Here is a 20,837-nt window from a genome sequence, read left to right as displayed (position 1 = left end):
TAAATATCTTACTTTTGTCTCCCATTTTCTTCTCCCATAGCTTTCTTCTTTTGTCTTGTACACTCTACACAAAATAAAGAAGCAAGAGATTGTTAGCATAGTGGCATTGTGTTTTAAAACATAATTGAAAAAGAAAAAAAAATTATTATTATGAAAATCAAATTTTATTATCAAGATTTTAATTTATTTCTTCTACATGATATACCGACACACATTCTTATTTCCATTCTTATTTATCTATCATTCGATATATTTAAGTTTTTGACATCATTTTACGATTATTTTTCTAAGTTAATTTTAAGATTTTGAATACCAAATGTTTTTCCTGTGATTCTTATTTTTTTTTCACTCATATTTATTTCTATTTTATATGAAAATTTGTTATTAAAAATGTATTTCTAGCTTTATGTGGACTAATATATGAATTTAACATTTTATTCTGTCTTTAGGTTGAAAAAAAATAATAAAAAAAGATACTTTAATAAATTTTAATTCTATTAAATTGATATCTACATAAAATCTTAAAATATTTTCTCATAGGTTTCACCCCCAAAAATAGACTCCAAAACACAAATTCCTTGGTCATGTTTCTTCTATCTTCTTTCCTATAAATACAATGATGCATTTGTATTCAATAGTAAGCATATTTGAAAATGATTTTGATAAGACAAATTTTTGGAAATATTTTTAAAAACATGAAAATTCATTTTTAGTATTGAAAAATCACTTATAATATTTTTTTTTAGAAATACTTAGAATACTTTTGATAGTAATTTTGATAAGTATTTATAGTCTTTCTAATACTTGAAAAATATAAAATTTCAAGTGTTAAAAATATTAAAAATATTTTTCAAAATCATTGTCAAACACACTCTTATATATAAATGATTATCCTAAAAGCACTTGTAGATAAAAAATATTTCTACTAAAAATATTTCGAATAAAAATATTGTGAAGCACACTATTATTGTCACACGTTGCATGTTGCACTTAGATTTACATATATGAATTTCTTCTTGAATTTCAACTACTTCTTAAATATTTAAAGAAGTAGTAAACATTATTTGCTTCATTGATCACCAATGTTGAAATGCCGGCATTTGATTAGTCATACACATGACTTTCTTTCCATATTTCAAGCATTTGTTAAGTTTTTAAAGACCTAGTAAACACTAAACATTATTTGCTTCACTAATCAACATCAATGAAAAAAATATCATATTTAATCAGACAAATACATAATTTTTTTTATTGAATTAGAGCGTTTTGGTAAGACTTAATACTTATTACTTAATGAATTAAATTAACTTTAAATTAAAATATGTTTAGTTGTTAACTTAAAACTTATTAATTTATTATTACTTCAAGTATTACGATGGTTTGAAAAAATTAATTTAAAATTGATTATAAATCATTAGATTAATATATTTATCCTCATAAATTATAAATAGGGTACATGGGTCGAATAACAATAAAGACGGTAGAGTAGCAAAAAATATCATAATAATAATTAAGACAAATGGAGATAAAAAGATAAAATGAAGATGTTAACTTAAAAATAAGTTAATTATTTTAATTTATTATTTAAAGTTATTTTTAACTTTAAATTATTTTACCAAATATACTTAATGACTTAAATTAAGTTATTAAATTACTTTTAATTATCAAATTGATTTACAAAATACTTATCTAAAAAAATAATTTTATATTTAATAGTTAATATTTATCTTTAAAAAATAAATTCAAATATTTTAATAAGTGAAAAATTATAAGAAAAAGGCTTCTACAATATCACAATAATCCATTAACCCTCAAAGTCAAAGGCAAAATGGGGATATTTCATATAGATAATTATAAAATCTCCATATCTAGCACACCAAATTTGATATTTATGTTACAATATTTTATTTTATTTTTCATAAATTATAATTCCTTTATTAAATTTTCTAAACTTTTTTCAAATGTTAAATTAGGGAGTCACTAGACTCCCATGCCGGTGAGACAATCAGCCGCCAAGCAGAAGATTTTGCCCATTTCGCCGGCATCTCTAATTTCTTTCCCTGCACCTCTCAATCAATATGAAACCCTAATTTTTTTTTCTTTTTTCGATGGATTGGATTTCAATCCACTTTCTTCATCATCATCACGACCACTGAAAACCTAGCTTTTCGTTCTACGCTCTATGGAGGCGCGTCGAACCTCTCGAATCCCCATCGATCCTAAAGTGCGCCAGGTAGGGTTTTTTGCCCCCGGTGCACTGCGGGATCGCTCACAGTCTGGTCCCCTTGGGTTCTCGTCGTCGCCTCCAGTCTCCAACATCTCGCCGGCGGGAAACTCCCTCTCACCAGTCATGATCCCACCGCCGCGTCACGCATCCGACAACTTTGTACTGTCGCGGCCCCTTGCAGTGCCGGTTTCGGCTTCGACGTTTCGGCCGCCGGCGGTGGAAGATCGCATGGCGGTTGGGAGCTACGACGCTTCGGAGTTGCTTCTCGGGACGTCGGCGTCCAGCAGGATCGGAGACGGGGAGTTCTCCGAGGACTATTCGGTTTTTTTTCGCCGGAGCAGTTCGGGGAAGTTTGCTTCGTCTTTGCCGAGCGGTGGGTTTGATTCGACGGCGATGAAAATTAATCCTCCTGCGGTGGTTCCAGCCGTAAAAAAACCTGCCGCAAAAAAACCTGCCGCAGTGATTGGTATCGTTAAACGACAGTTTCTCTTAAGACCTTGTACTTATTTTGTATAAGTATTTTGCTTGCTTGTTTGTTTATTGCTTGAGAGAGTTGCTCAGACTTAGATTGAGATGGAAATATGAAGATATGAAGAATGAAGAATCAGTATTTAGAAATTATTAGGTTTGAAACTAATGTAGCAAGGGTTTTTGTTTGTTTGCTGCATTATTTTGTGTGAAATGTTTGGGTTGAAATGTGCACTGCTTAGGAAGGTTGGCATGCCATAATTAATGGGTGCTTTTAGGGAGAGGACAAATTTAAAATTTGGCCTGTAGAAATCATCTAAGGAGTAAGCCTAGTTTCCTCGAAACCTCAAGAAAACTGACAAGCAATAGAATTTTAATGTTATATAATTAAATGGTGGGATCAAACAAGTAATATTAAATAGAAGGCAAAGAGGTGGTTAAACCAATAACCATTTGAACTTGAATAAGAAAAACATGCACCAATTGGTATGTCAAAGGAAACTTGAAGAGAGAGCAAGGACCGCTTTCATTTCAACAAAGGACCTAAGTGCCTCAAGATTGCTTAGTATTCCTTGAGATTTGGGACAATGGTTTTATGGAGTCAAGGATGTTAGTTTGATCAACTGGATGTGGGGGTGCTTATTATATGGTCTATTGAAGGATTCATAAGAACTTTGCTTGAATCACATCAAGAGAATTATTAGCTACCATACACACACCTGATCTAGTGGTTTATGATAGATAAAATGTCTTAAAGAATTACAAAGTGGAGCTTTTGAGATACAACAGCAACTCGTGCATCTGTTATCCTAATCATAAGTAGGTATGGTCTTTTTCTTCTTAGTTTGTTTAGTATAATGTTCACTGGAATAGGACCTAATTCAAGTTCTTGTTGAGTATCCTAGGCCTTCAACCTGTGTGATAGTTTGACAGGCATTGAGTGTACATCAAATTTATTCCAGGTGATGCTTGTTATTGCTTACTTCTGTTCCTGTCTATAGAATTCGTGTAATCTCACTGGGAGCACAACTTTTTGCTGTTTGTTTAACATGATTAATTCTCAATTATGTGATAAGATCATACTCTTTTTGGTTCCCTGGAGGGATGAGGGGAAAAAAGAAACAAAAATTAAAATGTTTAATGAAGCAAGCTATTTTGAGCAAACTGTTGAGTGGCTACTAGATATGATATAAAGGGACATATTTTATGTCAAAACTGTTGCTTCATAAAGGAGAAAACTCTAATGAAGTTTCTGTGGGAAAAAATTGAATGATAGTGGTGTTTGGTTAATTTTCCTTTAGAAATTTGCTTATCTTTGTGGTGTCATTTTATAATTTTTAAAATGAACTATCCTCTCAAGCATTTCAAAGTGGCTTCAGGCATCCTGACATATTCATTGAATATTTAAATTGAACTAGTTGTAAAATTCAAAACTTCTGATGAGTTTTATTCAAGGCTGAGTTCCCCTCTCTTCAGGCAAAATGATCCTGTGGGGAAACTGTTTTTCCTGTTGATTTTTCTGCTTGTCATTTGGAGAGTATTGACTGCAGCAAGAGAAAGGAGATTCACTGTAAGAAAAGAAGTTTGATGTTTGATCTCAATGGAATATGGAGCCAGAAAATCATTTAAGCTATGAAATGGGCAAAAACTATTTTCTGGTGGGATTTTTATTTTTTATTTTTTTTGAGGTAAAGAATGTAAACCGATTTTCTAAGCCAAGATGAGAGCCCATCAAAGTTGTCGATCACATCTAGTGGGAATAATAGCAGGATCCATATGGTGTGATAGGTTACAATTTCTGCTTGTACAACCGGGGGGGAATTGGCAAAATTTTCTTGATTGGCTTTATCAACGTAGTAACTTGGTCTTAGTTTGCTTATCTTTCTCTCTCAAAAAAACCTTGGCCTTAGTTTGCTGATTTCTTGTTCACTGTTAGTACAAACCGTGTGCTTTTGCTTTTGTTAACAATGTACATAAGAAGCTCTGCATTCAAATTTCACTCTTTGTTTTCCTCTATCTGTAAATTACAGCATTTGACGTAAAAGAAACTCTTGCAGAAAAGAGTGGAGGAGCAGTTGCAGAAATGCAAAATGAATTGGCAACAAGCTCAAAACCATTGAAAGAGAAAACTACAAAGGCTGAAAGACGTGCCCTTCAGGAGTCTCAACGAGCAGCAAAAGCTGCTGCAAAAGATCCGAATTGTAAATTTTCTTTTCTTCAAAATCATTTTTTTGTGGGTTTCTTTTTTTAAAAATCATGGAAACTATTATACCTATCTTGCAATTTTTGTTTGATTTAGATGGTTCAATTTTTTATGAAATTCCCTTTAACTGTGGGTACCTTTAGGTGGCTTTATTTTTATTTTTATTTTTTGTTTTTAAATTTTGAGAGAATTATCTCATGGAATATAACTAGTAGGCTTCAAGGTCTGTGGGGAACACCACTGAAAAATAAAAAATTCAATGGAAAGTTTCAGATCATGTTTAGGTCTCAGGATGGTGAAATACTATAGTTGGAGGTCAGGCTATAGTCTTTATATTTATTGCACTGTATCCTCAAAGGGGATTTACTCTGCTAGCAGCACCTGATTTTTTTTAAACCACTTTTTTTGCTTCCATCCACTTTAAGTACCCATTTTTTCCCTTGAAAATGCTGAAACCCACTAGTTCTACTTTGCTGGACTGGAGAAAATCACAGATATAAGGACAATGTATTGCATTAAGTTTGGGAATTGGACCTGAAATCTCCTGTCTTAAGTGGAAGTGCCTGCTAATTGAGCTAGTTCTTCAAGAAAGAGAGACGGGGCAAGAGGAGGAGGAGAGGGAGTGGGTGTTGAGGGTTGAAGAAGGGTTCAGGGCATTATATTGCTGAAAGTTTTATGAGTTTTGTTTTGATAGGATTTTCAAAAAATTTCTTCATATAAGTACCAATGTTGTTAATCCAATTCTAAATTGGATTAATTGCAAGTTTATTGGATTGACTTCGCATTTCTTTCCTACCATATGATCCAAATTAATGTGGATAGCAATATATCATAGTTACTTTCCACTATGAGACCTCTAAAACCTTGGTAAGCAATAGTTAACATCTCCACCACACTCCTAAGTGGACCTGTCACTCTTAGCAAGTCCAAACAACCTATGCCATAATGTCAATGTTGTTGAACAATGCTAAAAAAGATGATCCACCAATTCTTCAATCTTATGCAAAAGAAGGAAGTGTGGGTGGGATTTGGTATTTGACTGTCCAAGTTAGTGATAAGGTTAGGGGATGGGTGGTGGAGAGGAAATGGATGTTTACATTCCCTTCATTTCTTGTAAGGGCTTCATAGTAGTTGACATGCTTGTTTTTTCAAGGGGATAGTGGGTAAGTGCGTCAAGTAGTGACTTGGGGGAGTAGTATTTGCTGAAGTAGGTAGTTGTTGCTTGTTTTATTTGGGTGGTTTGTTGGCTCTAGTCGGACAACAGAATGTAGACTAGGTTAAATTGTTTGCAAGCCCTCTGTTTCTATGATCCATAGGGTGTTGTCTTTGTTTTGGGTTGGTTTGTTGTTTTTCCCCCCTTTTGCTCGCATTTTGGCGCTCTTTGTATACTCCACGTGTACTTGGTGCACCTTTTCCTTGTGCTTTTAATATATTTGCTTATTTACCTATAAAAAAAAATACATGACACACCATTTTAGCTTAAGGTTTCCTCTTTTGCAACATGACCTGCGAATTTGGTGAGCTTCATGAGTAATTGTGCTGAAAGTGTGAGTGAGGTATTGAACTTACAAATTTATGCTTCATGGTAGGCTCTATCACAATCTCAATGGGAGGGTTTTTTATTTTCATTTAAACCCTAATTGGAAATCCCATTTAGGATGTAGGAGGGCTTGAGTACTTCACAAAGAAGTTGCTTGTCACATGTTTGACTTAAAACATTCTTTTTTGGATAAAAAAAAGATAATTCATTACGTTGTATTTGGTAAGTATAATACAAGGGAGACAATGAGTTGTGTCGTGTTGGGTTCATGTAAGAAATAAAAATTTACTTGACCTGAATATGGCCTATTTAACAATTGTATCAGAATGAGTTGACACAAACATGACTCATTGATTACATAGATAACAAGATACGGCACGACATGTTTAACACGTTTAGTAATTGGGTTAAGTTGGATTGTGTATGAATTGACATGAATAACTAATTCATTAGACCAATTAACACGAGTATAACCCTTTTAACTTATTCAAAATTTAAATTTATAAATGTATTATTTTAAAGTACTTTTTAGTTGCTTTAACTTTCAACTTTGATTTTTAAAAATTTTGAATAATTTAATTATTGAATAATATGTTTACTTTATAAAAAGTAATTAAAATTAAAATTCTATAATTATTTATTTTTTATTTAATGTTTTAATTATAAATGTTTTTAATCTTTATATTCAAATACATACAAATTTTATTTAATTATTTAAAATTTTAACATATTTATAATTTAAAAGTATTTTTACTTTTTAAATGTATAAAATTAATAAATTTATATGGGTTGGGTCATACATGGGTCAGTTTGATACAATTAAGTAAACATGTTAGATGGATTGACTAATCAAACACAAACACAAACCTTTTTCTAAATGGTTACATTGGTTGATTACGATAATTATATTTTTTAATAGCCAAAAAGGGAAAGTATATTAGAAAAGCAAGTGTTTTATACTGTTGTTGGTTGATATTACTTGCGGTTATTAATCACCCACTTGTTTAGCTGTCCCACTATGTGATTCTTTGCATGTATTGCATAGAATTATGTGATCATTTGACATATCCTCTTTCATGTTAAACTTAAAGCTGGAGGAAATAAACCAGCTGCTGCTTCTGGGGCTGCAACTCCAATGAAAGAAAAGGCAAGTAAAGCTGTGAAGCAGGTTCCATCTTCTGTTGCTGCTTCTGACAAAAAAGGAGGTGAGCGGATTCCAGAAAAAGATAAGAAGAAAGATGTTCCTCCTCCTCGCATGCAATTTGACGACAAGAACAGGGTGGAAAAGGCTAAAAGGCGTGCAGTGGTCAAACCAACTGAAGCTAGAAACAGAGTTGAACTGTTCCGGCATTTGCCTCAATATGAACATGGAACCCAGCTCCCCAAACTTGAGTCAAAATTTTTTCAACTTGATCCAGTGCATCCTGCTGTTCAAAAGGTACATTATTTAGGAAATGAGCTCATTGTCAAATCATCAGTTGGACTTGTTCCAGTCATGTTTACAAGCATCTAAATAGTGAATGGAGACCTGAGTACCTTTTTTTTGATAGACAACAAATCATGTATTAATAGAAGCCAAAAAGAAGGGGCACACCCTCCATATACAGGTAGTATACACATTAGCCTACAAAAACATGGTATAGCTAACCACAGTAAAGAGCATCTAAGAAATTCAAAATAGAGGGGTTCTCCAAGTCCAAATAATCATAGGACCACTCTAAAAGTGACCATATGAAGAAAACCTTCAATCTTTGATCAGAAAACTCTTCATCTTTGAAAGTCCTTTGATTGTGCTCTTTCCAGTTACACCAAAATAAGCAAAACGGGGCTAAGTGCCAAACTGCTCTTTTCTTCTTATCTAGCCCCATTAATTTCCATTTTAGCAGGAGATTTTTCATCGAGGCTGAAAACACCCAAACCAAGCCAAAGACTGCTAACAAAAAGGTCCATAGCTCTTTAGTCTTAACACAATGAATTAAAATGCGATCGACTGATTCTTCACTATCTTTACAAAGGCTGCTACCATTGGCACTGAAGTTATTATTCTTTAACAGGACAAATAATTTAACATTGTTGTGGCTCTGACATGTAAATTGGATCCCATTTTAGCACCAAAACCTGCATTCTGTTTCAAGATGCCATGCTGATTGCTAAATACCTGAAACTTTTTTCTAACACGTGTGCCAATGTTAACATCCTTGTCACCTAGTTTTTAGGTAAATATTTTAAAATTTATTTTCTGATCTGTTCTAATTTCTCAAAAGATTACTTAGTTATGCATGGGATTATAAAGAATGAATGAGAAGATATATTGCTGAAAAACTAGAAATAAAACAAATTGTTTGCAAATTGTGTCATTAGTTGAAAACCAATTTATAAATAGAATTCAACAAACATAACTTTGTAATCTCTTTCAATAATGATTTATGCACAATTTATTTTTTCAGGTTGGATTCCAGTATTTGGCAGGAGATATAGTTGGGGGTAATGCTCGTTGCATTGCAATGCTTCGAGCATTTCAGGAAGCCATTAAAGACTACTTCATGCCACCTGAAAAAACTCTAGCGAGAGATTTAACCGCAAAAATTAGCAGTTATGTTTCATTTTTGAATGAATGCAGGCCCCTTTCAATCAGCATGGGAAATTCAATCAGATTCCTAAAGAACAGGATTGCCAAGTTACCTTTAACTGTGTCTGAATCAGAGGCAAAAGATGCTCTTTATTCAGATATAGATCGTTTCATTAATGAGAAGATAGTACTTGCAGACAAGGTGATAGTCAGACATGCTGCAACAAAGATCAGGGATGGAGATGTTCTTCTCACGTATGGTTTCTCATGTGTTGTCGAGATGACCATGTTATATGCTCATGAACTTGGGAGACAGTTCCGTGTTGTGGTAGTAGACTCACATCCAAAATTTGAAGGCCAAGCATTACTTCGTAGGCTGGTGGAAAAGGGCCTGAGTTGTTCATATACTCATATAAATGCTGTTTCTTATATCATGCATGAAGTAACACGAGTTTTTCTGGGGGCTGCCTCTATATTTTCTAATGGAACTGTGTACTCAAGGGTTGGAACTGCTTGTGTTGCCATGGTTGCTCATGCATTTCGTGTTCCTGTGTTAATTTGTTGCGAAGCATATAAATTTCATGAAAGGGTACAGCTTGACTCCATTTGTTCAAATGAACTTGGTATGTCTAGTTCTATAGTGATTGAATTGGTCTTACTTTTTAAAGTGCAATAGCCATTTCTGCTGAGTGACATTCTATGTCTGAACATCTTTAAATTTCTTTCAGGTGACCCGGATGTTATTTCAAAGGTTGCAGGACGAGCAGATGTGAATTATTTGGATAATTGGCGTGACAAGGAAAATCTTCAACTTTTGAATTTAATGTAAGTTGTTTCAGAACTTTAATGCCAAAAGAACGAGTTGTTTCTATTCAGACTGATTCTGAAAAGACTTTGGTTTCACACTGTAACAGCTATGATGCTACTCCTTCAGATTATGTCTCTATGATTATCACTGATTATGGCATGGTAAGTCATGTTATGATTGGAAAGTTTAAATTTGAGCATTTCTTCTTTGTTTCTAAGTGAGCCCAGAAAGTAAATAAATCTTTACTATTTATTTCTTCAATTACATGGATGGCCATCTATGGCTGCTATGTAGTTAATGATATTGATATCATAAAAAGAATATATTATTAATGTTTATGTGAGCATAGAATTTCAAACTGTCTGGTTGAATCGTATATTATTCCACACTTTTTATCTTCTGAATTGACTAGTTTATCATTTCATCTATATGGAAATGTAAAATTTGAGAAATGTAACAGCAAAACCTGGTGCTGGAAAAATGGCCCAAATGCCCATAGGTTGCCATTTTTTTGGTCCTTCCTATAACACTGTGACCTTGGGAAAAGATAATGTGCAGACCTCCGAAACAAGAAGCAGGAAATTGGGTTCATTAGGTTAATATATGTAGCACTAATGGTCAATATATGTAGGTCTTTCGCAAGTCATGAAACTGCATTGGGTTGCAGTTCACATTACTGTAGCAGTACAAACAGTACTTTGTACTACTGTACCAGTAATTTTTAATTTTTATTTTTTTTAAATGTTATTTTATTTGCAAGCTAGTCAAACTTTTCTTTTTGAGAAATTTGAAATTACTCTGTTAGCTGTTAGTTATGTTTTAGTAGTCTTTTACTCAATTAGAATGTCTTCAAAGGTCTATACGGAAGACTCTTTTGTACGAAAGCAAATTTTGAATAACACATGGATGAAACTGAGTTTGCTTTATTAGTTGGGTGTACTGGCAATCCTATGATTGCCTAGGTTGTCTCTCTTTTATGATACCCAATATTGTAGTAAGAAGCCAAAATAAAGTTTATAGAAGAAGTGACATTTTTCTACCTTCCATAATAAGTTCTGTTTTAAGCCATAAGCTCTTTTAACAAAATTGCCTAAACAAACTTGAAAAAAAAAAGAGCTTTTTGCTTCTTATAAGCTAATCTCAACAGATCTATGGATTAGGGATGTGATCATAGTGGGCAAACCTCCAATTTAGTCTCATTAATGAGCAGATGGACTTAGAAACTTTTGTGTTCATCTTAATTCTTGACTTTTTAATCAATTTTGAAGCGATGCATATGTTTTTTTCAGGTTTCTTTAATCCTTCGTTGCAGAACTAAAATATGTGTTATTGTATGATGGTGTCTAAGTTTGGAATCACAATTTCTACGCTTTTTGTTTTTGCCTATAAAAATAAAATATCAATGCATTTTGTCTTGGATGAATTCCTGTTGATTTAGAGACTAGTTAGTTAGCTCTTGATAGCAGGATAAGGAGATCAAAATGCCAAGAGAAGTATCTTAGAATGAGGTCATTTTCATGTGATCTGATTAGCTGCAGATGTTTGTTGTCTTTCTCCCTATTTATTTATGTTTTCTAATGCAGGTCCCACCCACAAGTGTGCCTGTCATTGTGCGTGAATACCGAGAGCATTTGTGGATATAAAAGGACCGCACAGGAGCTCTTTATACTTCTAAGTTGGTACTTGAATCCATATTACAGGCCAGTGATCAAATACATACAGGATAATAATGGAAGAGTGTCTTTCAACACTTGGGTCACTTCTCTAATCATTCTTTATGTTTGATAACAATATTTATGATGTCAAATGGGTCAACATGTTATATTCTTGGTGACGAGACCCAAAGAAGAGTGCGAACTGGTCGCCTCTCTGGGCAGTTTTGGGTGACACGCTATTATATCTCGTCTTTTTGAATGCTTTCTTACACAGAATTTTTTGGTCATAGTTTTACAAGTTTATTCAAATGGATGCAGCAAATATATATTTAGATTGCTAGGACGGTCTGTTAATAGGAAGTGATAATTTGCAATTCTCAGGGCTCTGTACGAATAAAAGAACACTCCTTCCTGAGTCTCAGCTCTCCTCTCTCTCAGGGTCTTGTAATATAGAGTGAAAAACAACCCCTGCACATTTTGTATGTGGTTCAAGTCATTGTGAAACATAAGATTTATTTAACAGAACCATCTACTGAAAATGACATGGCTTTTTCAGTCTCTGCATCTGTCTTTGAATTTTTCTGTTTTTGTTTCCATTGTATCCAGGTATATGAGAACTAAATTCACAAACATGTTATGCATGTCCAGATTATTCGGTCATTTCGATGCTTTTGTTTGCCATGTTGCTTTTTGGATCTCTCTCTCTCTCTCTCTCTCTCTCTCTATCTGCTTTTCCCTTTGGATTGGGTTCTTGGGTGGTGGAAGTTGGCTCTACATGATAGTTTTGGTTTTGGTTTTGTTTTGAGTTACCCCCCTTCACAGTGCCCTGGGAAGATGGAGCCTAGGAATTTCAAGACAACCAATTTTTTTAAAAAAAATTAGAACTATGTTTTTGCAACAGAACAATCATAAAAATGCATGACACAAAAAAAAAAAAAAAGAAAGTTTTTATGTGGAAGCTTCTTGCTTTACCATTCTCATCTTATTTTTCATAAAAATTAAAAACTTAACGACAAAACAAAAAGAACGAAAACTCAACGACAAAACAAAAAGAACGAAAAAAAAAGTGAGTTAAAGAATTTAACTCCCTCGAAAAAAAAAAATTTGTATCCACGTAAACAATGTTCAGCAATGCTGTAAATTTCAAATGTGTAACAGCATCAGCTTGATTATCAATTAGGGAAGAAAAAAGAGATGCACCTGAAGCAATGGATTAAAGCACAAACAAATATTTACTTAGTGGCCTAAATTGAACAAAAATTTGACATCAGCATGTTCCAAACTGTCGCCATAACACTAATAATTTAAAGGCCATATCTCCCTCTCTTCTGGTTAGCATTCTCTCAAATTCTCATCTGTACAATCAAATTACATACAACAAAGAGAATGTAAATGGAACACCCATTCCTGCTTCTGAGTTGAAGCTACATTACAGGTATCCATGTTGCTGCGTGACCCAAGTTGCTGCTAAAACCTCTCCATTTTCATTTTCTTTATGGTTACAAGTCCTGTTTTTCTCTCCTCATTTTTGTTTCTTGTCGAAGCCTGCAGTGCCATTATCTGCTGCAGCCGTCGCTAATTCCATCAGGCTTTCATAGTCTATCTCAGTTGATTTATACTTCAATTTGATTCCACCATGCGTCCATGACCTAATACATAGGAGAGCTTGTGTGCTATCATGTGGCATTGAGAACCGTTGTTTATCCATCTCATCTCCTTTGCCACAAAACACTTCTTCAGGTGCTACAGAAGTTGCCTGAACAGCCAAGAAATCACGGGCCATTGTAGATAGCCGTGGATAACGCGTAGTGTTCACCTTCCACCACTCCAAAACATCTGTTGGTATTGGAGCAGGTGGCTCTGACAGGTACTGGGTGAGCTCGTCAGTGGCGGTGCTCATGCTTGCCCTTCGTTTCTTTCTAGCAATTTCCTCAGCAAAAGAAACACTCGCCCCATCCTCAATCTCTTGAGCACTATATCCACTGGCAATGGATGGGAAATGGTTTGTTGAATAATTTCTCATGAAATGGGTTCTTGCTTCCTCTAGATTGGTTTCCGAGTTGAGGCTCTCTGGAATGAGCTCAGCTTTGATTCGGGGATCAAGAATTGCTGTCATGTATGTAAATATATTGCATACCTGATTGCTGTAGCTGCGAGTCTTTTTGGCCATTTCTTCAGCAGCATTCTTTAGCCAGTCTGGACTACGAAGGGATTCTCTGCAACCAGCAATCGTTTCGGAAATGTGATCCATGAAGAAAAGAACCAGACCAATTGTTGGCACCTTGTTTATCATGTTGAGTGTGATTTTGTAGAAGGCTTCCAAATACACATACACAATGTTAACTGCATTCTTCTCTGCAGGGTTGAGCAACATCCTACCGCTTAGGGTCTCCTCATACTTCCTGATGACAGCATCCATGGACTTGCCAGCCTGTTTGGTAAATAAAATCCTTGTTCATTGTTAATTCACAAGAGTAAACAGCATTACAAACAAGCATTATATTGCACACGACATCTAGAGTACTTCTATCCATAAGGGAAGTATCAATTAGGGACAACTGAATTTACAATCATGATCAGTTTACATAAAGGATTAGAATTGCGCCTTTACCTCTCTCTGCATTGGTTTATGTATAAAATTATCAGAAATATACAGCAAGAAGCGCATGTTACTTTCTTAAGAGATGGTTTTGGTTGACAAAACTATTTCAGGAGTTAACATCCAATAACTAAGAAGAGATACTTCAAAATCTTAAGGTTTTAGGCCATATGCAGGACTAAGAACAAATATATTCAATATTGAAATATAATTGTTAGTAAACTAAGAAAATGAAAGAGGGCATGGTAAGATTGATGGTCAAGAGTCACCAAAGTAATCACTACCATCATCTCATAACAATTCTCAGCAAGAAAGAGGAGACAAAGGATGTACACCTAAAAATTGAATATGGTGGATTTAGTGTGAAAGTATTTCTGATAATACCTAGCAAGGTAATTTAGATGGATGAACAATCTGGACATTTGCAATGTGCATCCACTCATGGACCAACACAAAGTAGTGACCTGAGCAATGTTGTTGAAGGCTGCAAAAGAACAGGAGGCCCCAAAAGAGACTGGCTTGACACAGTAAGAAAGAGTGCCAAAGATTTATCATAGGATATGACCCTAAACAGAGACAATAGTAAGAAAAATTTATTCAGCCCAATCTAAGAATTAGGATTCCAGCTCCAGCAAGTTGAGATGAGCATTTTTTAAGAAAGAGCAAACCCAACATGCCATGAATATTTGTACTCATCAGCTAAATGTAAAGGGTCACTATATGTGACTTCCCATATGTCAAATAGGACCTTTCCAAGGACAAAGGTATTCACCTTGCACACAATGTCAAGCATCTGGTAATTGCCGCTCCACCGGGCTGAAGCATCAAGCGGAATCTTCCAACTGCCTTCTTGATAAACAGTTGTGAATTGAATAAAATCCTCAGAAATCTCTGAGGATGAGTTCATCTCCAGTACAAACTCCCGGATCTTAGAGATTACTGGCTTTGTGGTTCTTAATCCATCATCTATGATCATGTTCAAAGTGCGAGCAGCACAAGGGAGGTAGCAGAAGGGTCCCACTTTCTGACCATCCAAATCCTCTTTTAAGGAATGGCATGCATGCATGGCAGTCTGACTGTTATCATGGGTGCAGGATAGGACTTTGCTTTCAATATTGTACATCTTGAGAACCTTTATCAGTGAGTGATAGATCTCATTGCTTCCACAAGGGTAAGGTATGTGACAAATATCAAGAAGAACCTTTTGAAAGCACCAGTTTTCATCAATCCAATGACATGTAACACTCATATAAAAAATCTGTTCATAGGATGTCCAGAAATCAACTGTGATCGATACTTTTGATGAAACCTGTTCCAAAGATGCCCTTACATCTTCTCTCATGCTTCTGAAAACTTCACGGAATACGGCTTTATACTTTTCACCTGGCCAGAGTTGAATTGACGGATTGAGAAATTTAAAGGAGTTTGCAAGCCACTTTTCCTCCAAGGTTGAAGGAGGGAGTGAGGCCAAAATGAGCCACTTTATTAGCAACCAGTTCAAATGATCGAAATCCACTTGTGGTGATTTCACTTGAGTTTGAGGTTTCTTGACTATTGTGATAGGCTGTGGGGCCGAACTGGTGACAGCATCCCCGGACTTATCGTATCCTGGGTGGCGGTTGCTCAGGTGCCTTCCCAAATTGCCTTTACCAAGAAAGGAAAATTAATAGAAGCATGGAATAATTACAAATGAAATGAGCTCAAAATATGGTAGCCTCAAGCCCAACATGCCACATGTGCAAAGCAGGATCCATTCAAAACATGAAGATTTTAAAAGAAAGGAAGTACTTTAAAAGGTAAATTTTTTTTCGAACTAATCCGCTTTTGACACTTCAGTCTCATGTGGGCTTGGGTGCATCCGAGCACAGATCCTTTTTCCTGATTATTTAGGATAACACAATCATAGATTTCTAGTCAGATAATTTGGATCTGATTTTGGGTTATGAAAACTTTAAATTTCTGAGACTATATATCTCATCCATGGGAGGAAAGAGGAAAAATGAAATAATGTAACAGAAGCAAGTGCACAGGAATTACCAGTGGCAGTTGCAATAGAATAGCTCTGTCCACAAAATTTACACCTACGACTTTTCCCATCAGGAGCTGTCTCAAAAAACTTGAGATAAACTGATGTCATTGTCTTCTTTCTTGGTTTTGCTGCAGGACCAACATTGCCCTTTTCTGAAGAACCCAATCCAATATCTCTTGGGTCAATGTTTGGAATGAGAGCCATATCCATTACTGATTTGGGTTCTGCATCTACCCAAAATGGCAAATAAAACAGTTCTTAAGTTATAACAGTATCGCTGAGAAATCAAAAGCCCCAGTATCCACACTTCAACTAAAATAACAAGGACATGACTTTTATTTTTGATAGGAAAATAGAGAAATATATTAAAAAGAGTGCCAAATAAAAATGGAGGTACCAACCACGTAACTATGGCGCATACAGAGAGTACTAGGAAAAGGAGAAGAAAAAACAGGGACAGCTTTCAAACCCTAGCATAGCATAGATGATCAATGGAATCCAACAGATATTAACCCACCCCTGAGGGGATTCTAGACCAATTCCCAGAGAGATTTGAGAAAAACCTTTTTCAATATCTGATCAGAAACTTCCTCCCTTTGAAGATTTTGTCATTCCTTTTCTTCTGTAAGAGGAGACAATCTCTACGCCTTCCTCCACAACTCAGTAGAAAATCCCTGATCGTCCTTGGAAAAACCCACTAAATCCAAGAATTGCAAACAAGATATCTGACAGCAACTGGGCATTACTACAGTAAATAAAGATGTGGTTAGCTGTCTCCCCACACATGTTACATAAACTATATCAGTTGACCATGGGTCATCCCATTCTCTTTAGTTGGTCTATGGTTAGAATCCCTAAGAAGGGGGGCTTGAGCTCCACACCTCCTTTGAAAGATTGAAAAGAAAAATGAAAAAAATTTAAGGCTACCAAAGACAAAGCATTATAAAAAGATTTCACCAGGAAAATCCACTCCTTTACACCCCTCCAAACTAACCTAATCGTCCTCACCTCTTGCAGTCCCACAGACTGAATGCACTCCAAATATCACCACCAATTCTAACTCCCAATCTTGGAGAGACCTTTTGAAAGCCAGTGCTCCAATGACACAAGTTCCCCTCCAACAAGAAGGAAACTATTGTATAAAAGAGGGACATCCATCACTTCATATCTCATCAATGATCAACATTTTTTTCTCTTTCTCTTCCTCATCCTAACAGCATGTTGTGGAATAATTAGAAACTTGAAAGCAACGAAATGGAAATGAGTTGATCTTACTTACCTAAAGTGTTCTACAAAAGACTAGTATTCATAGTTCTAGAAATATCACTTCTTTTAGTTGAAAAAATCAAAACAAACTTGATTTGGGAGGGTAAAATACAGTACAGACATTGTTCTGATGTAAACTTGGCAGCACTACGTCAATGGTCTACAAGTGAAACTGTGAAAGTCTTCTCAATCACTAAGTGGAGGCATAGCAACTGATAAAATACTGTCCATGGTACAATTTCTTTTACTACTGATATAAATCATATTATTTGCCCTAAAAAAAAATCATACAACTAATATTGCTATCAGCCTGAAACCACTAAATTCTCCAATTATGAAACAGCATAGGATTAAAATCAGCACAAGTTTAGGTATGTCAAGGATCAAATAGTAGCATAAAAAGAGAAGCATCAATCATTACTGGACAAGCAATGTTGGGGAATGAGAAAACAATGACCTCCCAAAAAAGCAAAAAAGTCTTCAAATAGAATCACTTATAAGTGAATCAAGTAAAAGTAGGTTATTTTCTACATTACTAACACTTCATTGAACATGGTTCAAAATATAAGAAACATATAAAACTACAAGTACACAATGAAGGTGTTTCTTCTAGATTCTTTAAAATGGTAAATCCAGTTTAATGTGCTTTAACAAAACTACAAGCATGATACTTAAATTCTGGTACCTTTATATGTTTTAAATGCATTATTTACACTCCAGTCCATTGGTTCCTGTCCGACAGTGCAATACAAGTTGTAAGAAATAGAGATACAAAAGGTTAGGTTTATAGGAAACATGCATAGAACTCAATGCTAGAAGATGAAAGAAGATTTAGCTAACTTACCACTAATGCAGCCACTATAAGTTAGGGACTCAAGTCTGGTAATATTCTTTAATAAGTTGCTTTCCTACCAAAAATAATTGCATTTAGGGGATGAATATGCTCTCAGCCTTCCACCAAATCCTAGAAAAGGTAATAATTCCATGAAACGGGTCTACACAGCAAACATAAAATGATATAAAATCCATAACTTGGGATAGAGCTTAGAGTGTTGAAAAAATGAATACAAAATAAGCCGAATGGTGTAACAAACTTATTCCCCCTTTTTTCCCTTCCTTTTAGCTTGACACAAATTTCAGACATTCAAGCATCAGCACTGGGATTTCAATGTATTTATGCTATTCATAAGTCATAACAATAAGTCAAAGGGATTGCAAAAAATTCCTTGAGTTTTGTGATTTATTAATAAGTCCAGAACATTATAAATACCCAGATACTAATATGACACAGTAAAAAAACATCCAGAAGGATGTAAATTTATCTGTCTCCAGTATCTAAATGGATTAGCACAAAATCCAATTTGACTGAGAATTGCAAATGCAATCCTAATTGATCTTATTACTTATCTGAATATTTTCACTCATGTCTGTCTATACAATTTTCATTGATGTTCGAACATATAGTTATTCAAGACAGGTAAGCACTTTAGACCATACCAGGAGGCTTGTTTTCGGCCTTTGCCAAACATTTAGAGGAAGTTTGATAACATAATTAGTATCAAAAACTCAGATTTCCGCATTTTTAAAGTTCTATAACATGTTAGAGCAATGACTGTAATTTCCATGTCCAGTTAAAATGAGACTGAAAAACCAACTGGAATAAGCTAATCTATCCTGGAATTTCTATCTGCTTTAAGTTTGTGAATGATCAACTGTATCAAATAAAAGTCACAATTTTATTCTTTCAAAACCAAAGTTTTCAGTATTAATTCAACACTAAAACTTTCATAACCAAAGTTTTAGTTTTATAATGCACTGTCTCATTCATCGATCCAAATTCACTCACATTGAAATATCATTCCCTGATAAGTTGAACTACTTCACCAGTACATCCATAAATCCATCACAGCCAGCCTCATTATTCTAGAGTTTCTATAACCGAAAGAGATAATCTAACAAAATTTCCATGAATTTTCAACAAAATGACTCAGACATCCCTCCATTTCTGATGCAAATGTCATTATTGGTAACCGAACTACCCAGGGAAAAGTCAAAACAAACATCAGACATTCTACATCCCAAATTAAATAAGAAAACAAAATACATCAAAACTTAGACTAAATGATATTTGATGGAATACATAACGTCACCAAAGCTCCGTCTGGTTGCCTGGAAAAGAGAGGAAGGAAAAGAAGAGAAAGTGGAGAATACTGCCGTTTCATTTCCGGAAATATGTACTTGAACTCCAAACATTAAAACGACGTTAATAAAAAAGTACCACACAATCACAGATCAGTTGCTGAAGAAGAATCCAAAAACGGAAAATTACCTCAAAATTCACGAGAAATAGAAGCATCGCGCGGACTCAGTCTTCCCCTAAGCCTCAATCCTCAGAAACGCAACCTGAAAAAGAACACAACAATCAAAATTCAATACTAAAAAACCTCAAATTTAGGGTTCCGCAACATCGACACAGTCACTCACCACAACACATAAAAAATAACTCCTCCCTCTTCAACTCCTCCTCCCGTTGGAGTGCGAAACATCGAGAGTGAAGAAGCAGAGAGAGAATCAAAGAGAGAGAGAATTTAGAGAGAGAAAGCTGTAGAGAGAGAAAGAAAGAGTTGCAGAGGAGGGAGAGGGAAAGAGAAAGGGAGGAGATGGGCGTTGGATCTGAGCCGAAGATCGGAGCCGAGCGAGAACGAGGAGAGAGAAACAAAAGGGTGAGATCAGCTTTTTTAAGAGAAAGTCGAAAGTCGACGCTGGAATCAGGAGAGCCGCGACGCCTTATTCTTCATTTCGGGTTTTTCCCCTTTTGACGGGCTTTCGACGGCTTAACGACGCCTTTGAGGCTTTGACAGAGAATGGGAGAGACTAGAGAGATGGTGGGGTTGGCTCGGCTGGTGGGTTGGGTTTGGTGAATCAGAGTCGGGTTTGGAGTCCGAGCCAAGCTTTTTGTTTTTTCGTCTTTTTAAATTCCCTCTAGAAATAAAATTGGACCGAGTAGGCTGCTCCAGTCTGAGTGTGTTGAGCCCCAGGTGCAGCCAGCTTTGGTTTTGGCTCGAACCCAATTCAAATAAAACGTTCCCTGGGTTTACATACAACGTAAATAATGTCAAAACATGAAATTCAGCAAAATTAATGGAATACTCGAAAATTTGATTTTAAGTAATCTTTTACAACCAATTTTCTAACGATTGAGCTACTATTATATCTTTTGTTTAAATATGTTCTTCACATTTTAATTAATTACACTCACAACTAAATTTATTCATCTTGACCTCATTTATAAAAAAAATATATATAAAAAAAGTTAAATACAATTAAAATTATTTAAAAAATTATTTATTTTTTAATTATTTAATCTTTATATAGAATATTTAAAATCTTTATTTTTCAAGTTTGTTTAGTTTTGACTCATGTTGCGGAGACGGTATAGCACTAATGGTAACATGTGAGTTCATGTCATTACT

General features: G+C 35.0%; 2 protein-coding genes across 9 annotated transcripts; one reads left to right on the top strand and one right to left on the bottom strand.

Annotated features, from left to right (window-relative positions):
• The first annotated feature begins 1,979 nt into the window (after nucleotides 1–1,979).
• On the top strand, nucleotides 1,980–12,031 carry LOC117904546 (translation initiation factor eIF-2B subunit delta-like). Its single transcript, XM_034817213.1, has 7 exons — nucleotides 1,980–2,693; nucleotides 4,753–4,896; nucleotides 7,530–7,876; nucleotides 8,886–9,630; nucleotides 9,736–9,832; nucleotides 9,922–9,976; nucleotides 11,399–12,031. Exons 1-7 carry the CDS (start codon nucleotides 2,183–2,185, stop codon nucleotides 11,456–11,458), a joined length of 1,959 nt encoding a protein of 652 aa, XP_034673104.1. The 5' UTR covers nucleotides 1,980–2,182; the 3' UTR covers nucleotides 11,459–12,031.
• Nucleotides 12,032–12,683: 652 nt separating this feature from the next.
• On the bottom strand, nucleotides 12,684–20,266 carry LOC117904653 (zinc finger BED domain-containing protein DAYSLEEPER). Of its 8 annotated transcripts, none has more exons than XM_034817364.1 (7): nucleotides 19,849–19,862; nucleotides 19,694–19,767; nucleotides 18,209–18,328; nucleotides 18,050–18,095; nucleotides 16,107–16,328; nucleotides 14,842–15,713; nucleotides 12,684–13,901 (listed from the first exon to the last, which is right to left on the bottom strand). In XM_034817364.1, exons 4-7 carry the CDS (start codon nucleotides 18,087–18,089, stop codon nucleotides 12,993–12,995), a joined length of 2,043 nt encoding a protein of 680 aa, XP_034673255.1. In that variant the 5' UTR covers nucleotides 18,090–18,095; nucleotides 18,209–18,328; nucleotides 19,694–19,767; nucleotides 19,849–19,862; the 3' UTR covers nucleotides 12,684–12,992. The 8 variants fall into 8 exon arrangements, with proteins under 8 accessions (XP_034673255.1, XP_034673256.1, XP_034673254.1 ...); XM_034817365.1 differs by having other exon boundaries at nucleotides 16,107–16,322; XM_034817363.1 differs by lacking the exon at nucleotides 18,050–18,095 and having other exon boundaries at nucleotides 18,209–18,272; nucleotides 19,849–20,266.
• Nucleotides 20,267–20,837: the final 571 nt, after the last annotated feature.

The sequence above is a fragment of the Vitis riparia genome, chromosome 17 (assembly GCF_004353265.1).
Source record: "Vitis riparia cultivar Riparia Gloire de Montpellier isolate 1030 chromosome 17, EGFV_Vit.rip_1.0, whole genome shotgun sequence".
NCBI lineage: Eukaryota > Viridiplantae > Streptophyta > Magnoliopsida > Vitales > Vitaceae > Vitis > Vitis riparia.
Note: the sequence above shows the minus strand (reverse complement) of the source record. Positions and strands in the feature narration are given on the sequence as shown.

Bases quoted from the DNA above. Each gene is read 5' to 3' on its own strand.
- LOC117904546 (XM_034817213.1), top strand. From the start codon at position 2,183: ATGGAGGCGCGTCGAACCTCTCGAATCCCCATCGATCCTAAAGTGCGC. The intron at 4,897-7,529 runs GTAAATTTTCTT...TTAAACTTAAAG, and splicing joins TGCTGCAAAAGATCCGAATT to CTGGAGGAAATAAACCAGCT. The intron at 9,631-9,735 runs GTATGTCTAGTT...AATTTCTTTCAG, and splicing joins CATTTGTTCAAATGAACTTG to GTGACCCGGATGTTATTTCA.
- LOC117904653 (XM_034817363.1), bottom strand. From the start codon at position 19,720: ATGCTTCTATTTCTCGTGAATTTTGAG. The intron at 18,273-19,693 runs GTAATTTTCCGT...TATTTTTGGTAG, and splicing joins TATTTCTCGTGAATTTTGAG to GAAAGCAACTTATTAAAGAA. The intron at 15,714-16,106 runs GTAATTCCTGTG...TTCTTGGTAAAG, and splicing joins TTCTATTGCAACTGCCACTG to GCAATTTGGGAAGGCACCTG.